General features: G+C 38.5%; 1 protein-coding gene and 1 long non-coding RNA gene across 3 annotated transcripts in view; one reads left to right on the forward strand and one right to left on the reverse strand.

Moving 5' to 3' along the window:
- The window catches only part of TNS3 (tensin 3), a 282,436-nt gene that overhangs the window by 226,063 nt on the left and 28,679 nt on the right, over nt 1–27,694 (reverse strand). The window contains exon 1 of one of the 2 annotated variants that reach the window (XM_075212668.1): nt 5,174–5,544. The exons of the other annotated variant lie outside the window; for it this stretch is intronic. Coding sequence (XP_075068769.1) covers nt 5,174–5,278 — 105 coding nt within the window. The 5' untranslated portion in view covers nt 5,279–5,544. Of the gene's footprint in view, nt 1–5,173; nt 5,545–27,694 lie in introns of those variants that run through there. 2 annotated transcript variants of the gene reach the window in all.
- On the forward strand, nt 5,489–7,704 carry LOC142158581 (uncharacterized). The gene is made up of 3 exons (XR_012692797.1): nt 5,489–5,607; nt 6,581–6,688; nt 7,078–7,704. It is a non-coding gene; the product is annotated as an uncharacterized LOC142158581 (long non-coding RNA).

A 27,694-nucleotide genomic window follows, 5' to 3' on the forward strand; every position in this document is an offset into this window, starting at 1 on the left:
ACTATTTTCCAAGGATAATTGATATACCCCCACCTGGATTGCTTTTGTGGATGTCCCAGTTGTTGCATGGTGACGAGGTACGATTTGTGTGTGTGCTGTCATTCCCCACAAGCATTATATTTACACAGCTTATACCTTCCAGTTCTAAAGAAACCTCTGAAAATGTAAATCCATATCATGTTTTTAGACATGCATTAAGCGATATATAGACTGGAATTGTTATTGTAGATTAAATTGGTACCTTACTCTCTGTAAGTGTTCACATCAGTTTACTTAGTATAGTTATGTACACATGAATTACAGGAAATCTCTTTTGTACAGTTTTACTTCCTGTGTCCATTTTGTGACTTCCAGTTCTTTCCTCCATATCGACATTTGCCAACAATGGTTATATGAGAGTTTCCATCATTCCCTGTGCAGACTCAGTATCATATTACACTTGTTTATTTAGTAGAGCAAGGCCTGACTTATGGGAGTTTTAAAATCACAGAAGGACACTTCTTAAAAAGTAATTTAAAAGCAGTGTATATATTCTAAATAATTTCTCTCAGATATTTTTTATATATAGTTAACATAATTGTGAATATTTTTTAAAAAACATAATAGTTTGGTTAGTTAAATAACTGTCTAAAGTTTGAGTTTGTGTTTCCATGGTTGACAATCTTATGATAGTTTCCTAAGAAGTAAAATAATGAATCATATCTTATCATGCCCATAGTCACAAGTTTAATCTTATCTTATTTTTTTAACATATGGAAAATGAGCAATAGAATAGAGAAGTTTATCACATGTCAATGACTTGTTACTTCTGATGTCACTTCTTAGAAACAGAACAGAAAATAAGCGAAAAACTAAGCTAAAATAATTCTTTATACTCATGTCATTGAAATTTATTTACTAACATTATTCAACGATGCAAATCAGCAATAACACCATAACAACCTGACATTTGTTTACATTGTCTAACCTGCACTAGAAATACAAGAACTAATTATTGATTGGTTGCTACATTTTTTTGCGCAGATTTACACCTTTTAGTAGTGTTACTAAATAACCTTCATTAATTATAAAATGTGATGCAGTGGTTTGCACATTCTTAAATATTAAAGGCTTAGTCCATCTTTGTGGACTTACTTTAAGGGTTAAAATGTGTACAATAGTTCCAAAATGTCTATTTTGGCTTCAAAGTATAATCGCTCTCCTATGTGTAACCATTTTTTACATATGCCCTCTATAATCCATATTGAAGTTTAGGGGTCCTTCATGCAGGGCCGCTGAGGGGGGGTGTTCTATTACCCGGGCCCAGACATGCCATAGGGCCCAGCACGGACCCTCACTGCCTACTGGGTTTTGTTTTTTATTTAAAGAACCTATATTTTTTTTTCATTCTATGGGAAGGGGGAGGGGGGCTTCGCCCCTTCATTGGTGGTGGAGCAGGGTACTAAAAACAAACAAACAAACATACTAACACGATCGCGGCGCCGATGTCTCTCCTCCTTCCTCTCTGCTCAGTTCACACTGAATGTTGGGCATGACGTGATGACGTCACGTCCAACATTCAGTGAGGAGCAGCGCTTAGAGGACCCAGCAAGAAGAGAGAAGACAGAAGGGAAAACAGAAGAGAAGTGATGAAAGAAGCCAATACAAATGTAAGTAAAGGAATGGAGAAAAGCAGAAAGGCACAGTGTGATGTAGAAGGGGGGGCAGCAGAAAGGCACCGAGTGATGGAGAGGGGGGGGGGGGAGCAGCATGGCACAGTGATGAAGGAGGGGGGCTGCAGGATGGCACAGTGTAATGAAGGGGGGGCAGCATGGCACAGTGAAGGAGAGGGGGGGCAGCATGGCACAGTGTGATGAAGTGGCAGCATGGCACAGTAATGAAAGAGAGGGAGGGGAGCAGCATGGCACAATGATGGAGAGGGGGGTAGCAGCATGGCACAGTGATAAAGGAGAGGGAGGGCAGGATGGCACAGTGTGATGAAGACACAGCATGGCACAGTGATGAAGGGGGGGAAGCATGGCACAGTTATGGAGAGGGGGGCAGCATGGCAGTGTGAGGTAGGTGGTGGCTAATTAATGGTTGCAATTTTGTTTGTGGGGTGATGGTGGGACAATTTAATAGTGGGGACTATTAATTTAAGATGGGGTGGTTTGGGGACTTTTGAATGTGGGGTGAGTTTGGGGGAATGAGGTTCCTTTATTAAATGTGACTGAATTATTTAATGGCAGCGATGGTTGCAGGAAATAGGTATATTTATGAAATGTAAACTCTATTAATTTATTGCTGGGGCTGTTTGGAGGGAGGGAAATAGGTTTATTTATTAAATGGGAATACTATTATTTTAATGTTGCGGCTGGAGGAAGGCCTAATTATTAATCGTGGGTGATATTGATTTAACACCGGAGCTAGTTGGAATCTTCTAAATGTACCCATTTTTTTTTCCAAATAGGGCCCTAACATTCCAGGATCCAAACAAGCTGCAACTTAAGAAACTTGCAGCCACAGGTGGTGAAAGTGACTAGAACAGGTAGTAGAAAGCAGGACAGTCTGTGAAATGTTGTGATTCTAGTGGAACAATACCAATTTTTGGTGACTGCTCTGCCCAATGTAAGGGGCAGGTCAAGACTGTGAACTCTTTATGTATACATTGCATTCTTTATATACTACACTATGGTGCTAGATGTCCTGAAAGTCAGGAGTGCTGGGACATATGTCACACTCCAACGAGAGGGCACTGCACCCTTGTGCCAATGGTATACACAACAATGCAGGTTTTTTTTCTGCAGAAGGGTGGTCTAGCGCTTCTCATCTGCTAGCTACGCCCAATGATGCATAGCCATGCCCCCAATTGTATGAACACACCCATTATCACTTTTGCGCCTCTGCTCAGCAGCGGCGCAATTTGTTTTTACCATGCTCAACTATAAGGGGGGCCCCATGAAGTTGCCATGAAGTTGTTGTACCGGGGCCCTGAATTCCTCTTGGCAGCCCTGCCTTTATGTATATCCAGCCCCACACTGGCACATTTCAAACCCATCATCATCAGAACAACTAAGAAAAGCTATTCTCACTACTCATCTCACCACTACTGAGGTCGGCAAGATTACGCGCTGGCCATGAATTCAAGAATCTGTACAGCTACTTTCCCTCCACCACGCAGATGTACATCCTAAAAAACAGTTAACAGTTATACACTCTGCTAGAGATGTAGCTTATAAATGACACATAATTAGATTTATCATTTAAGATGATTAATCACATACATTGTGTCTGTGCTTGCTAGGTTAGGTAACCGCAGCACAACTACCTCTGATGCAGGGGTTGCAATTGATACAGATATGTGTGGGGGTCCATAGCTGACCCACTCCATGCAATGGCTGTAGTTCCTACCACTATCATTTCAATGTAAGCATGGTGAAGCCAAAGCAGAGCTTTACTCTGCCAGTGCAGGACCCTGCAGGGTGGAGGATGGAATGCATCTTCTGGCTACCCTTCAAGTTTTGCCATTTGGCCTGATGATGAAGATATTACATGGTGTTATTCAAATAACTACAGCAAAAGCGGTTTTTATTTAAATAAATTCCACCCATTTTATTAATAAGTGTTCTTCTCCTTCTCTGTTTTCGTCATATTCATTTTCATATCTATAAATTGGAGCATAGACCAAATGTTTTCCTTTATATATTTTGTGGGAATGTAACTTGTCTAAGTTTAAATGGTAACATAACTCTTGTATTAGATATGTTATCTCTTCAGCTTATAAATTCTATTGCCCTCATTTGGCTGTCATATATCACATATTTGCTCTTGTTTTATACATTTACATAATAATAATTATTAGCATTATTATTTAACATAAGTCCTAGCGTATCCTTTTTTTTTTTTTAAAAAAAAATGTTTGATTGTGCTGGCAATTGATCCTCTAGCTGAGAAAATCCACTCCTCCTCTAACTTTACAGATGTTAACTTTTGCCTAATAAGTGCTTGTTCACAGATGATGTCTTGGTGTTTGTTATCAATTCAGAGACCTAATTGTTCGCTCTGCTTTCCCTGTTGGACCAATATAGTAAGGCTTTAAGTCATTAAGGAACAAATCTAACGATTTTGCGTGTATCATCCATAAAATTTCGCTGGGCATACTCAGAACTGGACGATACATAAGAGAATGCAGCCAATGTTTATTCATGGGTGTGCTAGTGATTTTGTAGTGCTAGGCCGCCACCAATCCCCTTCCCCTATATATACACCCCAGCATTGCTGTGCACACCTGGGACACATCTCCCAATAGTTCCAGCAAATTCCGGCAATACCAGTTGTACCTAGAGTCCACTTTTACATATTTATAACAATAAATGAAAATATATTTTAAAATTGTGATATTCTCATTATTTGCTCAAGCAATTCTGCAAGAGGTAAATGTACCCCACATACAGTTCACAGGGCCATACATTGAATCAACACTACTAGCACATTTCAAATAAGGCCTAAAATATTTAAATAAAGCAAAAATCAACAACAAGGTTTTTCTATGAAAACTATGTGTGATATGCATTTTTTTTATGCATACTAAATATAGTATATCTAATATCAGTTATTGTAGACCCCGGATGGGTAGACCCTGTCTAGTGCATTTGGTATGCTTAGACTATAGTAAACTAGCTGCAAAAACATACTATATACCTTTTTGATAGAAGCTTTGATTGATAATCTATCTTGTCCTTATTCTATGGGTTTACCTGTTGCCACACATCTAACAAAACTGCAATTTTGACTTTTCATAGAGCAGCATGAACTAGCACTCTGAGTATTTACAGTATGCTTCAAGACGACAATATAACACATTCAATATTGCTTTTCATTATAAGGTTTTTGCACAAAAGTATATTTCTTAATCAGGGTAAAATAATGTCATGAAACATAGGCTGTTACTTTTTGCCATAACAAATATAAATTAGGCACCTACTTCCTGAGTCAAGTTAAATATTCCCTCACTACCAGTTCCCACAAATAAAAAGAGCAACAAAATAAACACCATTATAGTACAAGTATAAAGTATGAGCAACATTTTATCTTTAAAAGACTTTGAATTAAATATAAGATTTTTTTTAACAGACAGGATTTTTTTTAATATAAGAACTGATACTTTGTCTCCTGGTTCAAACTGCTCACATACCTGTATCCTGATTTCACGTTGCTTCTGTAGTGAAATTGTATAGTAATCCATAGTGGTGCACCAAAACAGGCTACTTAGAAGATCTGTGTCTTGTAAGAAAAACATTCAAGCACATAACTCATATGTTCACTCCTATATCCCCTTTCTTGTAAGTTAAGGCAGGAAGGCAAATTTCTCCTTTTCCTTAAGGTTGTGAAAATATTCAAAATTAAGAAAAAATCTGACCTTTTAAACTAAACTAACCATATGCTTTCCATTTGCTACAGGCTATGCTTAAATTATTTCTGCATATTTTCTCTATCTGATTTTAGGCAGACCACATTGTTCCTCTCGGAGCTTGGATAACAAGTAGGACGTTTGTCAAAAACTGTGTCTCCAGCTGAGGAAACTTAGCCTTTCCTCTCTCAGTGGGAGGGTTTTTGGATCACTGAACGGTATGGATACAATAACAAGGAAACTGAATTTGGATAATTTTCATTTGGAAAGATTTAGCTGTTATCCTATTGTTAAAAAAAAATGCAAATGCAACAAAACAGGTTCTGCTCTGTTTTGTGTAATACAAAAGATATGGTATGAAAATGCCAACATACAAAAAGCTAAAAAAAAACTTCCTATATTAAAGTACCAAAAAAAATCATATATTACCTAATGGAAAAAAAATGCAAATATTGTTTTAGTCCTCCAAGGAAACAAGTTATAGCAAAGCATGAAGAGCTTCTATAACATCTTCAGGACCAGTGGTGGTTTACATCTCTATGACCAGACCCATATTAGTGGTTCTATGCTATTCTATTACTTTTTAATTTCCTACTGTACCAATCATATATTGTTTTCTTTTCAGGACATATAGAAGTTTCTTTTAGTAGCAATTGCAAATAAAAAAACTTTTTTATTTTACATTTATTAGATAGGATAAAACAAACAAAAACATACAAAAATATAAACTTTTCAATCATTTTTCGAATGTTACTTTTACATATTCGAGCAATGGCCAAAAACAAGGAAATGTATTCTCTTGTTTTATATTTTTCGCTTTTCTTTAAGTGTTGTTATAGGTTTAAACAGGTCTGCCCTGTTTGTATTACTAATAGACAAAATCAATGTGGATCTATTAGCGTTGATTCAGCTACCTCATGCAACACAACTTGCCTAGCTACTAGAAGGAAACTTCTATTGATGTCACACAGTGATGTTACTGGACTATATTCTGTATTGTTTATGTAGAAAATAAATGTTCCTGGCCACACTACTGCACTTAACGGCTGTCACTGACTGCTGTGGTAAGGGCATGGGGAGGAGGGGTTGCACAGGAATGGAAACCCCCATATCCTTCATGACATTGAATAATATCAGTCTGTGATGCGGCACCACCAGATGTGATCTTTCTAAATGTAATTTTGCCTATAGGGGTTTTGAAGGGCTGTGGTTGAATCAGGACTCCGGAGAAGGATGTAAAGTTCATCAGCAGCTTTATCAGCCCCAAGTGCCGGAGCACCAAACACAGCAACAGGAATGGTGAGGGTGAAGAATGGGGCTACATACAATATAAACACTGTTTACATCAAGAAAAGGTAGCACAGAGTGAGCCAGCATACCACACACCTTTCTCTTAGTAGTTTATTGCATACTGGGGCCTGCTGGGTGTTTTCAAGGGCAAAGTCTCAGGAAGAGGCAGAAGTATCCCATGCTCATGAAGAAGACAACTCCTAAATATTATGTATCCCAGACCACCCTCTAATTATAATTATTATTGTTTATTTATATAGCACCACCAATTATATAGCATTGTACAGAGATTATCAGTGCCTGTCCCATTGGATCTTACAGTATAAATGACCTAAACACACATACACAGTTTAGGGTTAATTTTGTCAGCAACCAATTAATCTACCGCCATATTTTAGGAGTGTGAGAGGAAACTGAAGCACCTGGAGGAAACCCATGCAGTCACGGGAGAACTTAGAAAATCCACACAAGATAAAGCCTTGATCGAACTCATGACTCCAGAGCTGTGGGGCAGAATTGCTAAACACTGCGCTACCAATCTGCCTGTCACTGAATCCCAGCCAGTCACCCAAAAAAAAAGGACTAGATTGGCATAACCATGGAGTACAACCACTTCAGGGGAGCATTATAGGTGGCACCAGCAAAATGAACCTCCCAAGATAGAACTGGAGCTTCCAACTTAAATAAAATCCTGCAGTCCCAAGTCCCATATCAGAAGCATCGTTTTGGAGAATTAACTTGTTGGCAAATTCAGAGCATAAATGCCTTTTGGAATCTGGTGATCTACAACCACCAATATGAATTTGTATCTCTTAGAAAGAGGAATGGTTGGCCCAGTAAGTATCCCTATTTTTTCAAACAGAACCCTGACTATAGGAAGGGAAACAAGGTACAATTAAAACAAACATTTTTTTCATTTTCAGAACTGGATTAAATTACCGTATATACTCGAGTATAAGTCGACCTGAATATAATCCGAGGCACCTAATTTTACCACCAAAAACTGGGAAAACTTATTGACTTGAGTATAAGCCTAGGGTGGGAAATGCAGCAGCTACTGGTAATTTTTTTTTTCTTCAAAAGCTCACTTCTGTTTAACTACTGTAATTGCAGTCAGAGTGTTAAACACTCAGGATAATCACAGTCTTAAAAAATGATGTCATAACTCAAACATTTCTATAGGGATTCTCACCAGATCTTTTGTAGGTCTATTAAAGTCTAGATTAGAGGACTTTAAATGTTTATGTGCCATTCATTCTCATTTTACTCACACTCCCGAAAACCAGGCATTCCAAGGATAATTGTGAATGGTCTTGTATGCATTAGTCTATTTAGCTTAAATTAACATGCACTACATGTCTTCCATATATTTTAATGGAGATATGATGGCTTGCAAATAGTCCACACTTTAACCTTTTACTTTACCAGCGCTGTATATTTGGCACAATATTTTCATGGACCTATTCGCTGCCTTATTTTACAATGTGCACCAACTTAATATAAAGCTACACTGTTTCCTGACCAGCGCAACAAATATACTTTACAAGGAGACAGGGAGACAGAGAGACAGAGAAACAGAGAGAGACAGAGAGAGATTGATTCAGCCTTTTACTTACCCCGCAGTGGAACGCATGTGCGTTCCACTGACAGGAAGTTCGGCATTTGCGTTCCAAATGCCGAACTTCCTGTCATTGGAACGCACATGCGTTCCACTGCGGAAGATAAGAGCTCAGGGACCGGACACCAGGTTAGTTCACCCGTGTATAAGCCGAGAAGGCTTTTTCAGCATACAAAAATGTGCAGAAAAACTCGGCTTATACACGAGTATATACGGTATTTATTATTATTTGTTTAAACATTTCATTTTTTATTTATGTATTATTCAACTATTTTGAAAGTGGAACTGAAAGCTCAAGTCAGGACTGGCTTAAAAATATAAATAAGAATCAATTATTATTACCTTGTATTTCTTGGTACCACAATGGTTCTGCAGCACCGTTCATAGAGAATTAAAACATACAACAAAATAACATAAGTAGAGAAGTGACCAAATGGAATAACATAATTACATCAAAACCCTCAAAATTACATAAGGATAGAGGGCCCTGCTGTAAAAGTTTACATTCTAGAGGGGATGGGTGTACACAGAGAGGGTGACAGTGGGGTAACAGAGGTGGAAGATACAGAGGAGGGAGAGTTAGGATGAGGGCTGGTAGGCATGAATGAAAAGATGAGATTTAAGGGCATATTTGATGTCTTGGAGAATGGTGGCTAGCTTAATGGGCATGGCAGAATGGAGAGGGAAGGAAGCAGTGTGTATGGAAATAGGTTGGATACGTAAGAGGGAGAGGGGTGGTTAACGTTGCTTGCAGTGATTTCTGTTATTTCATTGTATGTCAACTATATATTTATTTTCTATGTTGAAAATTCAAATGTAATCCGTTGAAAAAGTAATCAGTTTCTGATTCTCAACATTAGAGAAAATATTTTTTGTACTGAAAAAAATATAAAAAAAATAGTTGAACTTGTAATCAAGTTTTAACTACATAAATAAGTCCATACACAGCAATTAACAAAATACGTAACTTTTTGAATTTGAATTCATTAATACTAAAGCAGTTTCCCAACATTATCTGTCTTCTAGTTGAACTACTTTGTATGTGTACTACACTGCATGCATGGCTTGGCTAAAGCTTCCGGTGTCCTGCACGAATCTGTGGCTTTTCACAGAATTCTGGAAGCAGTCCAATGTGAGAATATGTAACTTGTATTTATGTAGGGCACTGCAATGGAAGTTGCATACAAATAAGGCTAGTTTTTTTTTTCAAGTAACTTGTTGTGCTATATATTTCAGTGATTGTTCATGTAAAGCTATATTTTATTTTACTGCAAGAAAAAGCCATCATATGTTTAATCAAATTTTGTGTGAAAATAGAAACCGTCCTTTTGCACTAATTTCTTGTTATTTTGTTCCCATATTAGTACATTAGCTGGTACTATCTTATAGCTAGTAGATGTTTAAATATTGCTACAAATGTACTTGTAGATGTACCCTGCTGCTATAGATGTCCATAGAGCGATTTAACCTGTGACTGCATGCTCTCTGTTAGCAGCATATTAACATATACAAGAAATGCATCATTACCAGTCAATGAATATAATATGTGCACTTTATTTTGCTAAACCAATAATATTTAAATAACATAAAAATATGTTGCAAAGTTTATTTATATTCGATTTCACTTTAAAACATACATTTTTCATAAATGTTTTAGTTTTCTTTAGCAATAATAGAAAAGTTGAGATGGGGTTATACAGAGAAACCATAGTATATGAAAAATAATTTACTAATTTGTTCTTTGATTAAAATTAAAATAAATGAAAACAATAAAGAGCTCATTACCATTTGTGCTTTTTATGTTTTATGTATGCATGGAAAGTATATAAAAAGCACATAAAAAAACGTTCATGAGTACAGCAAAGCATGCTGCATTCTTAATCCATAAACACAAGCTTTTCTATTCAATACATAAAATGCAGAGACACTCGTATTTGCTGGATCCCTCTAAGTTATGTCTTAGTTTCCCGTGCCTCTTGTCCATCAAAAAAAAAAGTGTGTTCTATAAGCCATCATGGGTCACGTACATTTAAAATATATGGGAATATAACCACGATGGAGCTGCAGGCCAAATTATTTTATGTAGGTCAGTGTTTGTGCAGTGCTAGTTGGCAGTATTACATTTATTCTTCATACTCAATACAGTAAGTTTGATCTATGGGGGGATTCTGGTTATCTGTAACCTAGAAATGTGTGAATCTATAGAACTTTTCTATTTTCTAATCGATTAGACAAATTATTTCTACTTGTAACAGTTGAAAATTTAAAATTTCTCAAATTTTAAAACTATTAAAAAAATTTCAACAGGTTTCATCATATTCAAGCCAGGTTAGCTATGATCAAGCTGGTTTGACAGTGTTCAAGCTTTTTTGCAAATGTACCATGTGTGCAAACTGTCTCGAACATGTTCGATTTACATCTAACATTTTTGCTTTTTTTATTGCGTACGGTGAACCTCAAACAAAGATGGCAAACCTCAAATAGCGAACTTAAACTAGAGTAGTGGTTGCAGTTAAATTTTTTTATTATTATTATTAATTAAAAATTTAATTTAAATACTGGTTTAAAAAATTTAAACAATGAAGTAAAAATGGCTCAATACCTATTGTTTTCTTATTAACAAAATATACAAAAACATATTAAATGAATAACCTAAGACAGTATATGTAGATACACTTTCTATATATAATAGGTGGCTGCCATCCTTTAGATGCCGGATGCTGTGTCAGGTGTGGAAAATTCTGTGAACAAGAAAAAAACGAACAAAATGCACTGAAGAGTGTAGTTTTATCTATAATATAACTAAGATGAATAAGGCGCTTTTTATGTGTGTACTTAGTGAAAAATAGCGAGAGCTTATCTGAATATGATGATTGTAAAGTCTTGTGTGCCACGGTATCTACAGTATATTATAATATGTGCACTTTATTTTGCTAAACCAATAATATTTAAATAACATAAAAATATGTTGCAAAGTTTATTTATATTTCGATTTCGCTTTAAAACATACATTTTTCATAAATGTTTCAGTTTTCTTTAACAATAATAGAAAAGTTGAGATGGGGTTATACAGAGAAACCACAGTATATGAAAAATAATTTACTAATTTGTTCTTTACACTAATTTACTAATTTGTTCTATTACACTATTACATGCTTTTTCTTCCTTTTTTATTGTTTACGGTTTTAAAAAAGTGAAAACCACAAATTTTAATGTGAAGGATAAGCCGTGAAACCTCCAACAAAAAGAGCAAACTCAAATTGCAAATGGTGAATGTGAGACACAGATTTTGAACCCCCAGTTTTAATTGGGGTCTATTGTCAATTGCACCAGAAACATGTTTAAGGCCTTTTGAACCAAGGAAATTTACGCAGATTTCAAACCGGTTCAAAAATTTCAACCTTCTCTACAGTAATACCTCTGCACTTAACTCTTCAGCGTTGTTCAGGCACTTTTGCATATTTTGAACCATATTCGTGATATAAAATTATCAGAAGCTATTCTTATTGTGTTATTTTCATACTGGGGCTCATTCATTAAGGAAAGTAAAGCAAAAAAAGGATTAACATTGCACCTTAGCAAAACCCTGTTGCATTGGAGGGGGGAGGTAACTTTAAATTGTGATGGCAGATTTATAGTTTGGATAGGGCATGACCTAGATCAACTTTAAATTTCAGTGTAAGCATAAAGCTATCAAGTAATTGTGTAATACATGAAAAAAATGCCAGTATTTAAATTATGTGTAAAATAATAAACTAATTTGCACCCCGTGCATTGTAACAGTTTGTCTAGGAGAAAACGTACTCCTTTTTTTGCCTTACTTTCCTTAATGAATTAGGCCTGTTAAGTTACAAAACTGTGTATTTATTTTTGTGAACTTTATATTCTGCCTTAAATTATATTAGTAATCACATGGTTGCTAGTAGTGCAGTAGTGCGCCAGCAGCTGTAGTAGTCTCCAGGACCATCTGTGCTGTCAGTGGCCCGGCCACGGGGGCATTCCAATCTGAAGATTTTCACCATATTATTTAAAGATTAAAATGAAAGTTTAATTCAAAATAAAAAAGAATTAACTCATGATATTGAGGGACATAGGAATTGACTTTACTGTATGTTCCCTTAATCTAAATGTAGAAATTTTACATTTCTACATTTTTTGTGTGACTATAAATGTTGTTTTCCATAAATAATGTTCCTAGATGGCACAAAAGACAACCCACTTAAAGTAATGGCAGCTTCCCGAATACTGTCACCTCTGAGGATATGCAAATATGAGAAAATATTGCATGTCCAAAAAGGCTCTGTACCAAACCAGGAATACCTCACAAAATGGGTGAAACATTGCGGAATGAAAAGGACTCAAGTGCTAAACTTGATTGACACTGACTGACCAGAGGTGCACAGTTTAACGAGTTCCCCAGTGTTCACCATGAACCGCCACAAGGCGGGATGGGCTATGCTGCCGAGAACTTGCAGGTTGCGGCCCACTGGCCTGCCTCAGGATGTAGCACTGTGGACTGAAAGGAAGAGAACGCTGCATGGGGCAGCTGTATACGGAGATAGGAGGGAGTGCAGTCACACAAGCCATATATTGGTAAACGTGCTGACAACGGAATACCATACAGCAGACAATAGAGAGGTCTAGACAAGCCAACTTTCTGTACATGACTGATGCAGCAGGCAAAAGCGGGGTCAGCACTAGCCGAGTTCGGTACACATGCAATTAAACAGGCAATGGGATGTCAATACAAACAGAAGTTCGGTACTCAGGGAGTCAGATGAAGAGAGGGACTGGAAACGGGCACAAAGAAATGCAGATCCAGGAGTCAGAAGCATGGCAAACAAGTTGCTCTGACACTACAACAAGAGTGTCAGAGTGAGGTTTAAATAGTCAGCCCAGTTTGAATTACCCTCCCCGAAAAATGGTCAAGTGACCGTTGATAACCAGATGCATACTGCTGCAGAGAGAGAAGGGCCTGTGCTGGTACCGGGACAGGTAAGAATCGTGACAATGGGGTTGGGTACGATTTGTCGATGGTGAACCTGTAGACATGGTTAAAATAGCGACATTGAGACTGTCGACAGTTCCTAATGTCAACAGTCTCAATGTTGACATTCAAATGGCAATGGCATAACACAGCTGGCAAACCTGCCAGCACAACAAAGCCAGCAGACCCTCTGGACACAACACAGCCTGGACCTGCCAACACAGCGCTGCCGACAGACTCGTGGAGTCCCCCTGATTTTACTAATACCAGCACTAGGCTCTGCCAGCCTTGGCATGTGTCACTACAGCAGAGAAACCTGCAGCGTGGTGCCCCCTGCCATAATGACAACCACAAAAAAAAAAAAAAAAAAAAAGCAGACCACCCCCTAGGTGTACCCAGGCCTGTGCTGAAAGCTCCAGGTCCCAGCAAGGCCAGGCTGACATTAAGAGCTTGTGCACCTATTGAAGTTCATAGTATTACTGGGCATAGCTCGCATGCTACAAGAATCTGCCCACTTTCTGCACAGCTGCCTCCATCCTGACCCCATGCACATACCCATAAAAATGCTCATTTCATCAGAAAAATAGTAAAAATTACATTTGCACTTGTGGGTCATATTTGTCTATGTATGTAAATCACATTTTGTGAATCAAGCATAGACAGATCATATTACTGTGCAGCTTCAGCTGGAATCTTTAAATGTGCATCAACAAGTTAGAATCTTCAATCATTACATGCCTTTTCTAATACTGAATACTGATGTAAATATATGTACAACAATTATGTCTGATTTATAATGTTAGGTTTTTCCATACTTGGTCCATTGTAAACAAGAAGGGTTACATCCTTCAGATTACAACCATTGACTGATTTCTATGATTCAGCATGTCAATGTGACTGACATATGTCCCATATGTCTTCATCGGGAACAGCTGGAGCTCTAAACTTCATGTGATGTTCACCTTAAGCAGCTGCTCTTTCCTTAGGCCAGAATGACCGGTACTCGCATGTCTCCAGGTTTGTGCACATTATCCCTAGTTTTCCTTAGAGACCAGACAGACAAAATATCTAGGAAAACTTAGGAAAACATAATCACATTAAAAAGAGTCACTTACTAGCCAGTCAGATAACAAAGTAAGCTACCAAATTATACAACGGTCAGGGTCACAAGTCAGAGGTCAGGGGAATCAGTGTTATTGTTTAGCTATAGTCAAATTTAATTAAGTCAATAGTAGTAGCAATCATAAGAAACTGTCATGAACTAAAAATTGCTGTCAAAACCTATTACATTACCTAATTTATTTTGAATCAGAAAAAGGTTTGAGTAGTTCTCAGGTTTAAAAGTAAATGTGAATAAAGAAAGTCCCTAATCATTAACATGCTAACATAAGTTTGAGATTATTACTGAAAACATATATTTTAATAGTCATTCCCTGTGTAGAATAAAAAAGGCTCATGCAATTTCTGCATATGTGGATTCTGTTAAATTTTGTCTGGCTAGCCAAAGCCCAAGGCTGGGTTTGGGGAAGAGCAAGTAGAGCAATTTCCTGTAGCCCCATCCGTCTTAGGATCCCCACTCTTTTCAGATCTGTGTTACTGTTACACATTATCCTTTAGTATATCAGACATATTTTACTCCCCTGTAAGCCCTATTACTGTGTGTATTGTGGTTCCTCTCTACTCTGCTTTAATTCTTCTTTCTCGTCTTTCTGTTTCTTTTCATCTAGGCTTTTCTGCTGGAATTTAATTTTGGACTTTTCTTCTGGTCTTTGCGAAGGAATTTTCATGTTAGACTTAGGAAGTTCCTAATGTGTTTCTAGAGGTGTGAAAGTGCCAAGCACTTGTTTTTGTCACATTTGTGTTTGTTGTCATTTCCAGTCATATTCGCATTATACATTGGACACCTGCCGCTGGAAAAAAACATCATCAGCATAGATGTAAATGGAGTAAGTAGTTCCTACTGAGAAGGTGGTGAGTGCATTATATAACAGGCCCCAAATAGGGACTGTGCATTAATCGGGAGTAGTATGTGCTATAATGCAGAAATGTTTTTTTTGCATTGGATAATCAGTGTAGTTGTGCATTACATAGTGACATCAGTGAGCAATGGGGTTATCATCAGTAGGGACTCTTTGTACAAAAGTTTTGCTTTGCTTAACTCAAAATTATTACACATTTCAATGCTTACATTTGTAAGTTACTTACACTTATGGTTTATGTATTGTGTACCTATATGAATGTTTGCCAATTGTAGTATCAATGCCAGCAATGTAACATTTCCAGAAAAAAATTGGTCTTTTCAGGAGACTAGATAGGGGATGAACTGCTGTCATTAATTAGAGAAATATAATGATTACAAAGTAAGCCTTGGAAGGGGGGGGGGGGGGGGGTTAAATGGGCTAAGTAGATTAAGCTATATGAGAAAGTATTCCAAGATTTGAAGTCTGCCAATTGGCATTTAGGCACTATCATTTAGCATTAAATTCCCCCATTTTCACCTTCTACTGCTGGATAATCCCATGTATCTAATGACCACCGATTTATGCTACTATATTGAATTTTGGATGCCTGTATATTACTATATTTATGTCATATGCCAGGATCATGGAGATAGAGGATACATAGGTAAAACATAATATAATCCTCACTCAGAAGACCATAGTTAAATTACTAGTGGCTAAAGCTCGGTACACACTACAGAATTTTCCACCAACTTTTTATGCCGATCGATTTTACATGCGATCGATGGTCCGATCACTCGGTCCTTGGACTGCATACACACTAGCCTGGTTTGAGACGATAAAGGGAAGAGCAGCTGTGCCATTAGCGACTTTTTACAGCCATGTTGTAATGAGCAATGACTGTAATTTCGTACTCACTGTTGTGGATCGGTCGGAAGTTTATACACACTACACAACGGAAACGAGATTGGAACGAAAATATTAAATGGTACGACCAACCAAATGAGGCGACAATCGTCCATTTGGGCAGACTTACGACCATCGTGTCACTACACACACTGACCTGACTTTTGAACGAGCAGTCGTATGTTGGCTGATTGAGCTGAATATTGGACGAAAACCGTGTAGTGTGTACCCAGCTTTACAGAGACTCAAAATAAAAAAAACTAAAGAGTACTTAGCTTTTAATAAATTGGAGAGCACTTAATTGTGTGATGACATCATGTTTGCCATGGTTTCCAGTTTGCTTTATTGGTGCATAGAAAAAGCTACACAATGGGGGTAAGTAAAGGCCTTGGAGAAATAAAGTGCCGTAGAGATCCATTCATCTGTACAGTGCAAAACCTCTACTGTCCACACAGACATGTATTCTATGTAGCTCAGAGCTTACTGTGAGAAATGACATAGTATTAATGGGCACACTGTTTCTCTGAATGTTTCTTCTAGCAGCATTCTATCTAGAATAGCTACTTTTGTGGATAAGCTTTTCAAACTGATTCACAGGCAAATTATATATATTGTCCGAAAAACTGACTGACCTCATTTTCTGGTGACAATTACATCAGACACAAGTTTTTTTTTTACCTGCTTTGAGTTTTGACTAAACAAAGATAGTTGTTGCTTTTTAATCAGTGTTGAACTGACTTCCACAACTGCACCTGTTACCTACATTTGTGGCCAAATTGGAACAGATCCTGTAGGGCTCACATCATTTTGAAATGAAAAGGTAAGACACTCATGTGACCTTATGTTCTCTCACGCTATAAAATCCATCCCATATTTCCTTTAAAGTCCCAGATAAGGTAGACTAGTTACACAAAAAAAATTCCAACACGTCCTGTTAACTTGGGTTCATCAGGGGTTCAAATTCTGGCAAAAATAATATTGTGATTTAAAGATTTTAGGTGGAAAATTTAGGACCGGACATAACAGGACACATGGAGGTCACTGTGTGGGCATTTTAGTATTATTGGACAGACTATCATCATCTGCACTTGAGCAAACTTCCAGCAGGGCTTCCCTTTTCTCGTTTACAATATGCTCATAGCTCTTCCTCTTGTTTCTCCTGAACTAGCACCATATAAACTAGGGCACCTTAGACATTTTTGTCTTCATCTCAAAATCTGGGCCTGGTTTCAGCTCACTTACTAGTGAAAAGCTAAAATTCTTTCTTGACCAGGACAGTTTATAACCCTGTTTTAACCCTAGAAATTCTAATGACATAATCTTAGACTATCGAAGGACTTGCCTTAACTTGCTTAGATAATACATGTGCACAGCTCACAGCCTTCACCATGGTTTACTTATTTAAAGTGTCACTCGGGCCATTTGCACAGGTTGTCTTGCTCTTGGCAATTGTTAAACGTTCCCTAATCTAATTGTTCCGTCAGATGGTCACATGACAGGAAGACAAAACTAATTTAAAAAGGCAAAAATGAATCATACAATAAAGACGTTTCCCAGCTGTCCTCTTCACTTTAATGTTTGTGTTTGTGACAATTCTCGTCTTTCTGTGTTTTTAACTATATTACAAATATATTTCAACTTTAGATATTGTGTTTCCATAATTCTTAGTCACCACATTGTCATTATTTTAGTGTATAAAATAAACTCTTATGGAGCTGTCATGCTCCCTCTTTCTATACCAAGCATATATCAATCAAAGAAACTGGGCATTTATCTGCGTCTTCTGCTTGCACATAGCAGGAAGTATAAACACTGGGTTCCTGACACACTTTTGCTGATAAAGTCTATGAATGCTGTTGTTGAATTCGTGGTCCAAGATGCATTCAAGAAATTGTCAGTGTTTTCTGTTCATTAATTAGTTTGTGCTTATAAGCCTATAGAAATAAGATGGCTTCTGCTCTTTATCAATAGTTCATTAACTTTTGGTTGTATTGTTGCATGTTGTCTTGAAAGTGGACTTAGCAAAGTTAACTCTTACTTTTTTTAGGTAACAATATTTTTAAAAAACACTTGTTTTTCATTTTGATGTTTTATTATCCCTTTTAATGAATTGAGATTATCCTCTGCCAAAGTTTTTTATTTCTATTTTTCTGCAGTATACTGCAATTGCAAGGGACACCAATTCAAACCTTTGTTTATCCACACATTATCTTATCTTATTTATTTATTATTTAATTTGTAACACAATGTTTTGCTTACTTCCCCAGTTATTTATATAAATAGGATACTTGGGAGTATATATACTAAACTGCGGGTTTGAGGAAGTGGAGATGTTGCCTATAGCAACCAATCAGATTATAAGGGGTAAATGTATCAAGGTGCGATTTTGCAAATCCAGCGATTTTCTCGGGAGAGTTGAAACCCGTTGATGCATGAAGCTGAGATTCCATGTTAAATCGCCAGAATTGTGTTTCTGTCAAAATCACTTTTTTCAAAATCGATAGAGATCAAAGTCCCGACTGTTTGCCACTCTAGCTATACAATTCTCAAATGTATGAAGCTGCGATTAAGCAAACTCTCCTGAGTTTGCTGTAAAAATCGCTAGATACAACACGTTGCATCCTAGCAGCGTGATTAGTAAACACATCACTGTTACACTGCCCTGCCTATACAGCCGAAGGGTCAGGCAGCTGTCAAATGTGTAAAACGAAATAAAAGTTTTTTGTTTTTTTAAAAAAAGCGTGGGGTCTCCCCACCCGAGCACTATTAACCCTAGTGCTGCCAGCCTACTGCTGGTTCCGTGAAAATTGGGGAAAAAATTTGCGTGCCCCCCCCCCGATTTTCACATAGCTAGCACTAGGCAAACCAACCGGGGTGGGTGGCACTATAGCAGGGGGATACGCGGCAGGGTTCTCCCTGCCATAATGACAGACCAACTCCAGGCTGTTCAGCGCTGGGCTGGATTCCCTAGGGAGTGGGGTCCGCCGAAAAAACGAGCGGCCCCCCTCTAAAGACACCCAGCCCAGGGCTGAAAGCACTACGGCTCTTCCTACATCCCTGGGAGGTGGGTGTAGGGCAATAATGGCAAAAGTTAATGTAAAAAAATAAACGGACACCATTTTGTTTTGTGGAACTAGAAGTCCCAGCCAGCCCGGGCTGCCATAAACAGTGTGGGTATGCTGATACTTGTATAACTACAAGCACCAACATACCCATGGCAGCCAGGGCATGCTGGCACTTGGAGAACCACAAGTGTCAACATGCCCTGACACCCATGGCTGGCTGAGACCTGTAGTTCCACAAAAAAAAAAGTTAAAAAAAACACCACTTGTTTTAAACCACCAAAATTTTTATAAAAATAATAAAACCCCAATAAAAACAATACACACCCTCATTCATCCCACATACATTTATTAAAAATACGAAAACCCCAAAATACTCACCATTCAGATTTATTCTTCTTTCTTCAGCAGCTTTTAATGCAAAAATGCTTGAAAACCATGTCCCAAATAAATTTGAAATTCCAAATGTCCAGCTTGAATAGTCCAAAATAATTTGTAATTCCAAAAAGTCCCGGCTTGTAAATATCTTCTGTTCTTCTTGGCCAAAAGGTCGCCTTGTTGTCTGCAGTTTTCTTTTCTTCAGCCGAGGGGCCTCATATTTGTAATCCAAATCCGGAACATGCTTGAAAAAAATAATAAACCCAGTTTACAGACGACGCAACTACTGTTTGTACAGTGTACAAGCAGACCGACGCTACTGAATTGAATCCAGCCGTGAGGTGTATCCCCATGAGAGTGTGGGAAATCGGGGGACCCTACGTAAATTTTTTCATCGATTTTCACATAACCAGCAGTAGGCTGGTAGCACTAGGGTTAATAGTGGCTGGGCGGAGGGGCCCCACGCTTTTTTTTAAAAACTTTTATCTATTTTTACACTTTTAACAGCTGCCGGACCTCCGGCACTATAGACAGAACAGTGTAACAGTGATGTGTTTAGTAATCATGCAGGAAACACAGGAGAGTTAGCTAAAGACGGGAGTGAATGACATCGCAGAAAATCGTCAGAGATGACCAGCGATTTTTAACATCAGAGTAAAAATCGCAGTTTAATACATCTGGTAACTTGGGGACTAGAATCGCGGGTTATCACCCGCGATTTGCCGCAATTTTAACAAGCTGAAAAAAATCGGACTTTGATACATTTACCCCTAGATGACATTTTGTAGAATGTACTAAATAAATAAGAACTAAAATCTGATTGGTTGCTTGCTATAGGCAACATCTCCACTTTTTCAAAATATATTGAACTTCTAAAAGAAGGTGCTAGTCAAATTGGAGTGTTCCTTTCTGAGTGCGGTCTGGACCCACATAAAAAAATAACTTGGCAGAAAATAACATGTCACTTTTGTAAGTGTGATTCAGGAGAAAGAGAAGGTGCACTGAGGACTTCATCCCGGGTTAACAGGAGACTTTTTGCTAAGAAACTGTTTTTTTCACATGTCCTCGGAAGTGGTGGAAACAAGGCATTGGTCTATACTGTAATGTAAAAGTATAAATGTAACTCCTATACTTAAAGAGAGTGAGAGTCTGATTTGCAGAAGACCAGTAAGAATGGTATTGCAAGTCAATGCAAGAGGCAAACACAGATGGTTAGAAATCTGGAGCGATTACAGAAATTTGGGTATCAGCCTCATTGATGCAAAAATACTAAAATTCACAGGAGTTTATTAGTTTTCCAAGAGAAGTATAAATAGAGAAGGGTAGAGGGCCCAGGATTGAGTATTGTGGTACTTCAATTGATGAAGGATGAGAAACAGGATAGGACAGTATCTTTAAGACATAGAAATTGGAGCATGTGTTTAACAGTGTCAAATGCAGCAGAGAGATCAAGAAGAATTAGAAGTGATTAATGACCTTTAGATTTTGCACTAATCAAATCACTGACAACCTTAGTCAGTGCAGTCTGTGTGGAGTGTTGTGAGCGAAAGCCTGACTGAAGAGGGTCCAATAGGTTGTGTGAGGAAAGAAAGTGTTTTAAGCGATTGTTGGCAATTCTCTCTAGACGCTAGAAGGGGCATGGGAGCTGAGAGATGGGACAGAAACAGGGGCAGGCTGGGCTGGGGGGCAGAAGGATCTGCCCCTGGGCTAGTCCCATAGTGGGCTATGTTGGGCTGGGTCATCTGTATTTTTTTTAACATTAAAATAGGCGCCGTCCTGTTTCTGCCTCTAGACGGCGCCTGCCCCCTTGCGATGCCCATGTCCCGTTGCATAGCGATGGGACATTCTCAGTTTCTATTCGCATGCATACACAGAGCTTGGTAGCGACAAGAGACGTTCACCCGTCCCGATCCGCATGCATGCGCAGGACATCGCATTCTGTTGCATAGCGACAAGAAAATCTTCCTGTCTAGCGGTTGGTTGCGTTCCTTACCGCCGAAAACTGCAGCACCAATCAAGAAACACTTCCCTCTATTTAAAGATCACTATGACTCCATTAGGGTGCCAGAGTATTTGTTCTTCAGCCTTGCTCCAGCGTTTGTTCCTGTGTATCTTGCTCATTTGGTTTCTCACCCCGGCTTGTTCCTGACTTCTCCTTTGGTTCCTGATTTTGGCTTAAGAGTGATTCCTGGTTCTGACTTGGCTTCCTGACCATTCTCCTGCTTCTGATTTTGCTGTGATTGTCTCTCTGCCTCTTGCACCGGAGTCCATACTTCCTTGTGGGGGTCCCTGGTGAAAATAAGAGGCGTGTTAGACTCCGCGCCTCGGTACTCAGTAGTGCCAACTGCTGATAGGTGTCACCATCTTCATCCTTGTGGTTGTGACTCACAGGCTCGGTTTTCTGAAAATCGAAGCCCCTGGACATCACCAATCCGAGTCGGCTCGGTACTTTCCTGCTTCCTAGGATCTGATTCAAGGCAAAACACCATTGTTGTGTCTTCGGATCTCGCAGGTTTTGGATTCCATAAGTACCTCCCTCCCCAGCAGATCCAGTGCCATTGCTCACACAGAAACAGACCAATAAAGATCCCGGCAGCCTACAATGACATCACTTTGAAGGGCAAAACTACGATTGGTGCTGTTAAGGTGGTAATAGGAGGTACCTGTTGTACAATGTTGTTTAGAAAGCATAGTACATTGTACAGCCGGTCCCTCCTTAAATACCACACTAACATAGTGTCAGCCTTTAAACTGACGTCATTGTAGGCTGCCGGGCTCTATATTGGTCGAAATTGTTTAATGTCTGTTTTTCAAGCAGTCTCTTTTAGCAATCTGACAGGAATTATAGCTTCAGTGTGATCATGTCGAGGTATCCTATGTCGGTGTTCACATAGTTGGTGTAATGACCATTGATTCTAACTCAGATGAGGGACTAGTCATACCCGAGAAGCAATCGCACATATTTCTGCTTTGCGCATGCCTGAATTCATCAAGGCATGGATCTCAAGTAACGTGAGCTGTTGAATTCGAGTGTAGGTCTGCTGTGATCTACTACACAAGATACTGCAGGATGCATCCGAAGCCTATGTGCATTCGCCAAAGAACGCACTGAAAAAAGAAAAAATATACTGTATATTTAATGCCACTAGTTATAAATTAAGGCATTAATGATCAAACAGTAATAGGGTTTTTTTCTCGAAATTAAATATATTTATTAGTATCCTGTTAATGTCTTATGGAACATAAAATACATTTTTACTGTTGCACTTCATTGCAAACACGTAACATGTCATAGCATGCATACAAGACTGTCATCACTACTGCTCAGGACTTAGACTAACCCTGTAGCTGGAGCAAGAGATACACCAGAAAAACACGTAAATTTGAGAAACTCAGAGCTTAATTGCCGAGTGCGCTGGAGTTTGGCACGCCTCTACTATACACCGACTATGGCGAAACGCCCCTATCCCACCCTGTTCACCCCCCGAAATCGTAGGTTGAAGTAAGTGTCCTTCGTGTTCAAAGACAGAGTGGACAGGGCTGCGTTTACTGGAGTATGTCCCGGTTTTCAAAATTGGCAGATACGTTCCTTGAGGAGATGAATTAGGCCCATAGTGTGCGTGTGTATACGTGGCTATGTGTATGTGTGTGTATATATATATATATATATATATATATATATATATATATATATATATATATATATATATATATATATGTATATAATATATATAGAGAGAGAGAGAGAAATATATAGATATATATCTTGGACCAAGGTGCAAAAATTTGCTTAGAACATACATGCACACAAAAACAATAAACGTATAGTATCTTTTTGTTTTGTTTATCTCAAATTTCAAGTATAACAAATATAAATATATAACATGTGCCTCTGCTGTATCACATTGTGCCCCTTCTCCATCATGCTCTGCCCCCTCTGTATCTTACTTTGCCCCCTCTGTATCTCATTGTGCCTCTTACGCATCACACTGTGCCCCTTCCGTATCACACTGTGCCCCTTCCGTACCACATTGTGCCCCTGTTCCCCTTCCGTATCACACTGTTCCCCTGGCCCCCTTCTGTATCACACTGTGCCCCTGACCCCCTTCTGTATCACACTGTGCCCCTTCCGTATCACACTGTGCCACTGGCCCCCTTCTGTATCACACTGTGCCCCTTCCGTATCACACTGTGCCCCTGGCCCCCTTCTGTATCACACTGTGCCCCTTCCATATCACACTGCGCCCCTGGCCCCCTTCTGTATCACACTGTGCCCCTTCCGTATCACACTGTTCCCCTGACCCCCTTCTGTATCACACTGTTCCCCTGACCCCCTTCTATATCACACTGTGCCCCTGGCCCCCTTCTGTATCACACTGTGCCCCTTCTGTATCACACTGTGCCCCTTCCGTATCACACTGTTCCCCTGACCCCCTTCTGTATCACACTGTTCCCCTGACCCCCTTCTGTATCACACTGTTCCCCTGACCCCCTTCTGTATCACACTGTGCCCCTGACCCCCTTCTGTATCACACTGTGCCCCTTCCGTATCGCACTACGCCCCTGGCCCCCTTCTGTATCACACTGTGCCCCTTCCGTATCACACTGTTCCCCTTCTGTATCACACTGTGCCCCTGACCCCCTTCTGTATCACACTGTGCCCCTTCTGTATCACACTGCGCCCATGGCCCCCTTCTGTATCACACTGTGCCCCTTCCGTATCACACAGCACCCCTGGCCCCCTTTTGTATCACCCCTTCTGTATCACACTGTGCCATGAGTTGTCAAAGAACATCATGACTGAGAGAGTATTAGTAAAATGCGAGAGAGATGAGGGAGCAATTACCTCAGAGCTGCAAATAAAGAGGGGAAGGAATCCCCAAGTTTAGAGAACCACAAGTACGGGAAGAAGTTCCCATAAACATAAAGAAGTCCCTGAGAGAAAAAAGAGGGACCCCAATAAATAATAGTCAGTCACTGCCAAAGCAGCGTGGCTGCATTGAACAAGGGGAGAGATACCCATTTTGTGAGAACCCCAAGAAAGCAGCGCTAAGTAGCAGCATTTGATGTGACCCAGAAAGACAGAGAGGACACCAGCGAAAGAGCTATAGCCAAGGGTTGAGTGAAGAGACTGCAAAAGGACACTATTAAGTGTGATAATCCCAGGAGGGTCAGAGTGACACAGCGAGCATGTGTTATAGCCCAAGGGATACTGACCCCACAGAAGAGGGGTGATCAACTGAGCTGGAGAGAGAAAGGAGATGTACATATTTATTTTACTGTTATTTGCAAACCAAGTACCGTGCTGTAGTGATGAAGAGTGTAAATAAAGATGTTTTATTTTGTCAAAGAGATGGTCTGGCGCTCAACTTATTTGAACTTTTATTGCACTGCACCACCAAGTTCCATCACCTGTGCCCATTCAAAGTGACTTTGTTATAATTCCTGAATGTGCAAAGACCCTTTGGTCATCTACATCCACGCCCAGGAGCTAGCCAGGGCTAGAGAAGGAGGCAAATTGCCTATCCCAGGCACTTCAACACCATATACAATGGCAGGGAGTTACATTTATCTTGTCTTTGTTTTCCTTATCACTGACTGAAGCAACTGCCTTCTGAGAGTTGTACATAAAGAAAGAATAACAAACTTTGAATTTAGAGATTGTGTTCTAGAGTCAATATAATTTGTGATGCCATCTTCTGGTCATTGAGAAAATTACAACTTTTTTGTGGGATTCACATTAACAATTGATATAAACCAATGTAAATCTATATCCCAAGCTTAAATGAGGGCCAATTGGGATAAATACTCTACACTCAGCAACATGTTAAAATGAGAATGAAACAATAAAACAGCTATAAAAAAAATCAAGTAACATTAGAATAATGCAATGACCAATTTCCTTGAATGTAGTTTTCACTTGGAGATTGTTTAAGCACTATTTTGCAGATGTTTGGCCTTTGACAGAAATGTGTATGTAGGTAAAAACAAAAAAGTCAAAGTACTGCTTAACAAATCTGAGCCTCCCTTTTTATTTTAAAATAGTACACGTTACTGAGACAATGCCACATTAAACATAGCGTGCAGGTCAACCCATATACAGCCAGCTCGACATTCCTTGTCCAACAAGCACCACTGCACAGAAATAGGTGAATAATAATAATAATAATAGCAAAACAGGAAAAAACAGCTTTTGCAATATGTGTCAGCATAAATCTATCTATACTGACTGATTCCCAGAGGCTGCAATCAAGTGTGGAGACCAAATAGGATTAGTTATACTAGTCAAACATGTCTCTTCTGTATTCACTATGGATCAACATTCTCTCTTTCTGATCTCAGTACCATGGCCATTCCCTTCACAAGCACTCATGCAACACTGATTGTGGTTTACATTCAGACTTCGCCCACCCCTGTTTACGTTAAAGCTGCCTTAGCCTGCACAAGTTTTTGTTCCAGACTCAGCAGTAAGGATGTTTATGCTCAAGAGTGACATCAACACATAAGTCTTAGCCAATGGCCAACTGCAAAGCAGTGTTCTCAATGCTAACACTGGTGTGCAGGTACTGCTTGATTGTTTTCTTATACATTTGTTGGTCTTAGGTTGTTTTTAGAACAAGAATAAATATTTTAATTGTTTTCTTTATATACATATCCATTGGTCTCAGGCTGATTTTAGAACAAGATAAAATTATTTACTCTTTCACCAAGTTGTTCAACTTATAAGATTTGGTTCAGTAGAAATGATACAATCACCACATGATACATTATATGCATTATGCATAAATGAAAATATAGAGACATATTGCACTTATTACTTAGTGGTCATTATTAAATTACCATTGTTGGCAATTTGAGCGCATTATTTCTAGATTGTGTATGTATAGGAAGGGATTCCATTATAATGCAGCTCTTGCCTACTGAACGCAGAACTTTACTTTAGCTAGGTTTATATGGAAAAGCACAATATGCTTGCTTGTACAGTTATGTATCATATCATTGCAATATTTTTCTATAGATGTTCAGTTTAACACATTTAACTAAATACAATCTTATTTTTCTGATTATAGTGCTTGACTTAATTCCTATGAATTGTAGCTTCTATGCTATTTGCTATTTAAATGAAACTGTATCCAAACACTAAGGGGTTTATTTATGAAGAGGTTTTTATCTCTGAATATTCTCAGAAAACTGCATTTTAAAGTACAGTGCCTTGTTATTATTAGAGGATTGCAGTAGATATCTTCGATCGCAGATGCAGTCCCCATATATGTCTATGGATTTTGCACATTTAACCCCTAGGAGAAAAAACTTAATGATAATAGAGTTGGACTTCAAGTGGGACAACACCCACTGTAGTCAAACTTAACACGAAATGGTAGAAAATATGTTTAGTTTTACCATCCAGATTTTTAAATTAAACCATCTCTCATGTGGAGGGGCCTTAGTTTTAGTTAATAATAAGAGAGCTCTACAAAACATATATTATTTTTAGAATAATGTTCTTTAAATTGACATACAATAAAACAAGGTGTGACTTTACATATCAAAAATCTATATTGTAATGAATTGTGATTTGAATATAATTTTTATTCTATTTCCATCATACATCAGTTATAATACCATTAACTATAGAAAAAGAGTGTAGTTTACCCTCAGGCTTTATGTTATCTGTCATCCCGGAATTGTGTTGACATTCTGACAAAGCAACATGTGTGCAGAACAGTTGTCAGGATGAACTTTTGACATTGTTATAATGATTTATCTAATTAACTTATAGAACCATCAAATCATTAAAGCAAGAGATAGAAATAGAGTCTATGACTAAAACAGGCCATTAAACTTGTCACTTATTATTAAGTCAATGGCATCTTTACACAATATCCCGGTATCCTTTGTTAGAAGTTTTGTAAAATGGATAATACCCATAATACTGAAATAATCAAACTATGCCAACTCTTTGAAACCAGAAATCCATGATATTCATAGCTTTATTTTATTTTATTTTAGTTACTTTGCAGTGTATTATCACCATATAACATTGTAGCAGATTTGTATGTGTAACTTTATACAAAATGAGCAATGAGAGGTTATTTTTGACTT

The sequence above is a fragment of the Mixophyes fleayi genome, chromosome 5 (assembly GCF_038048845.1).
Source record: "Mixophyes fleayi isolate aMixFle1 chromosome 5, aMixFle1.hap1, whole genome shotgun sequence".
Lineage (NCBI taxonomy): Eukaryota > Metazoa > Chordata > Amphibia > Anura > Limnodynastidae > Mixophyes > Mixophyes fleayi.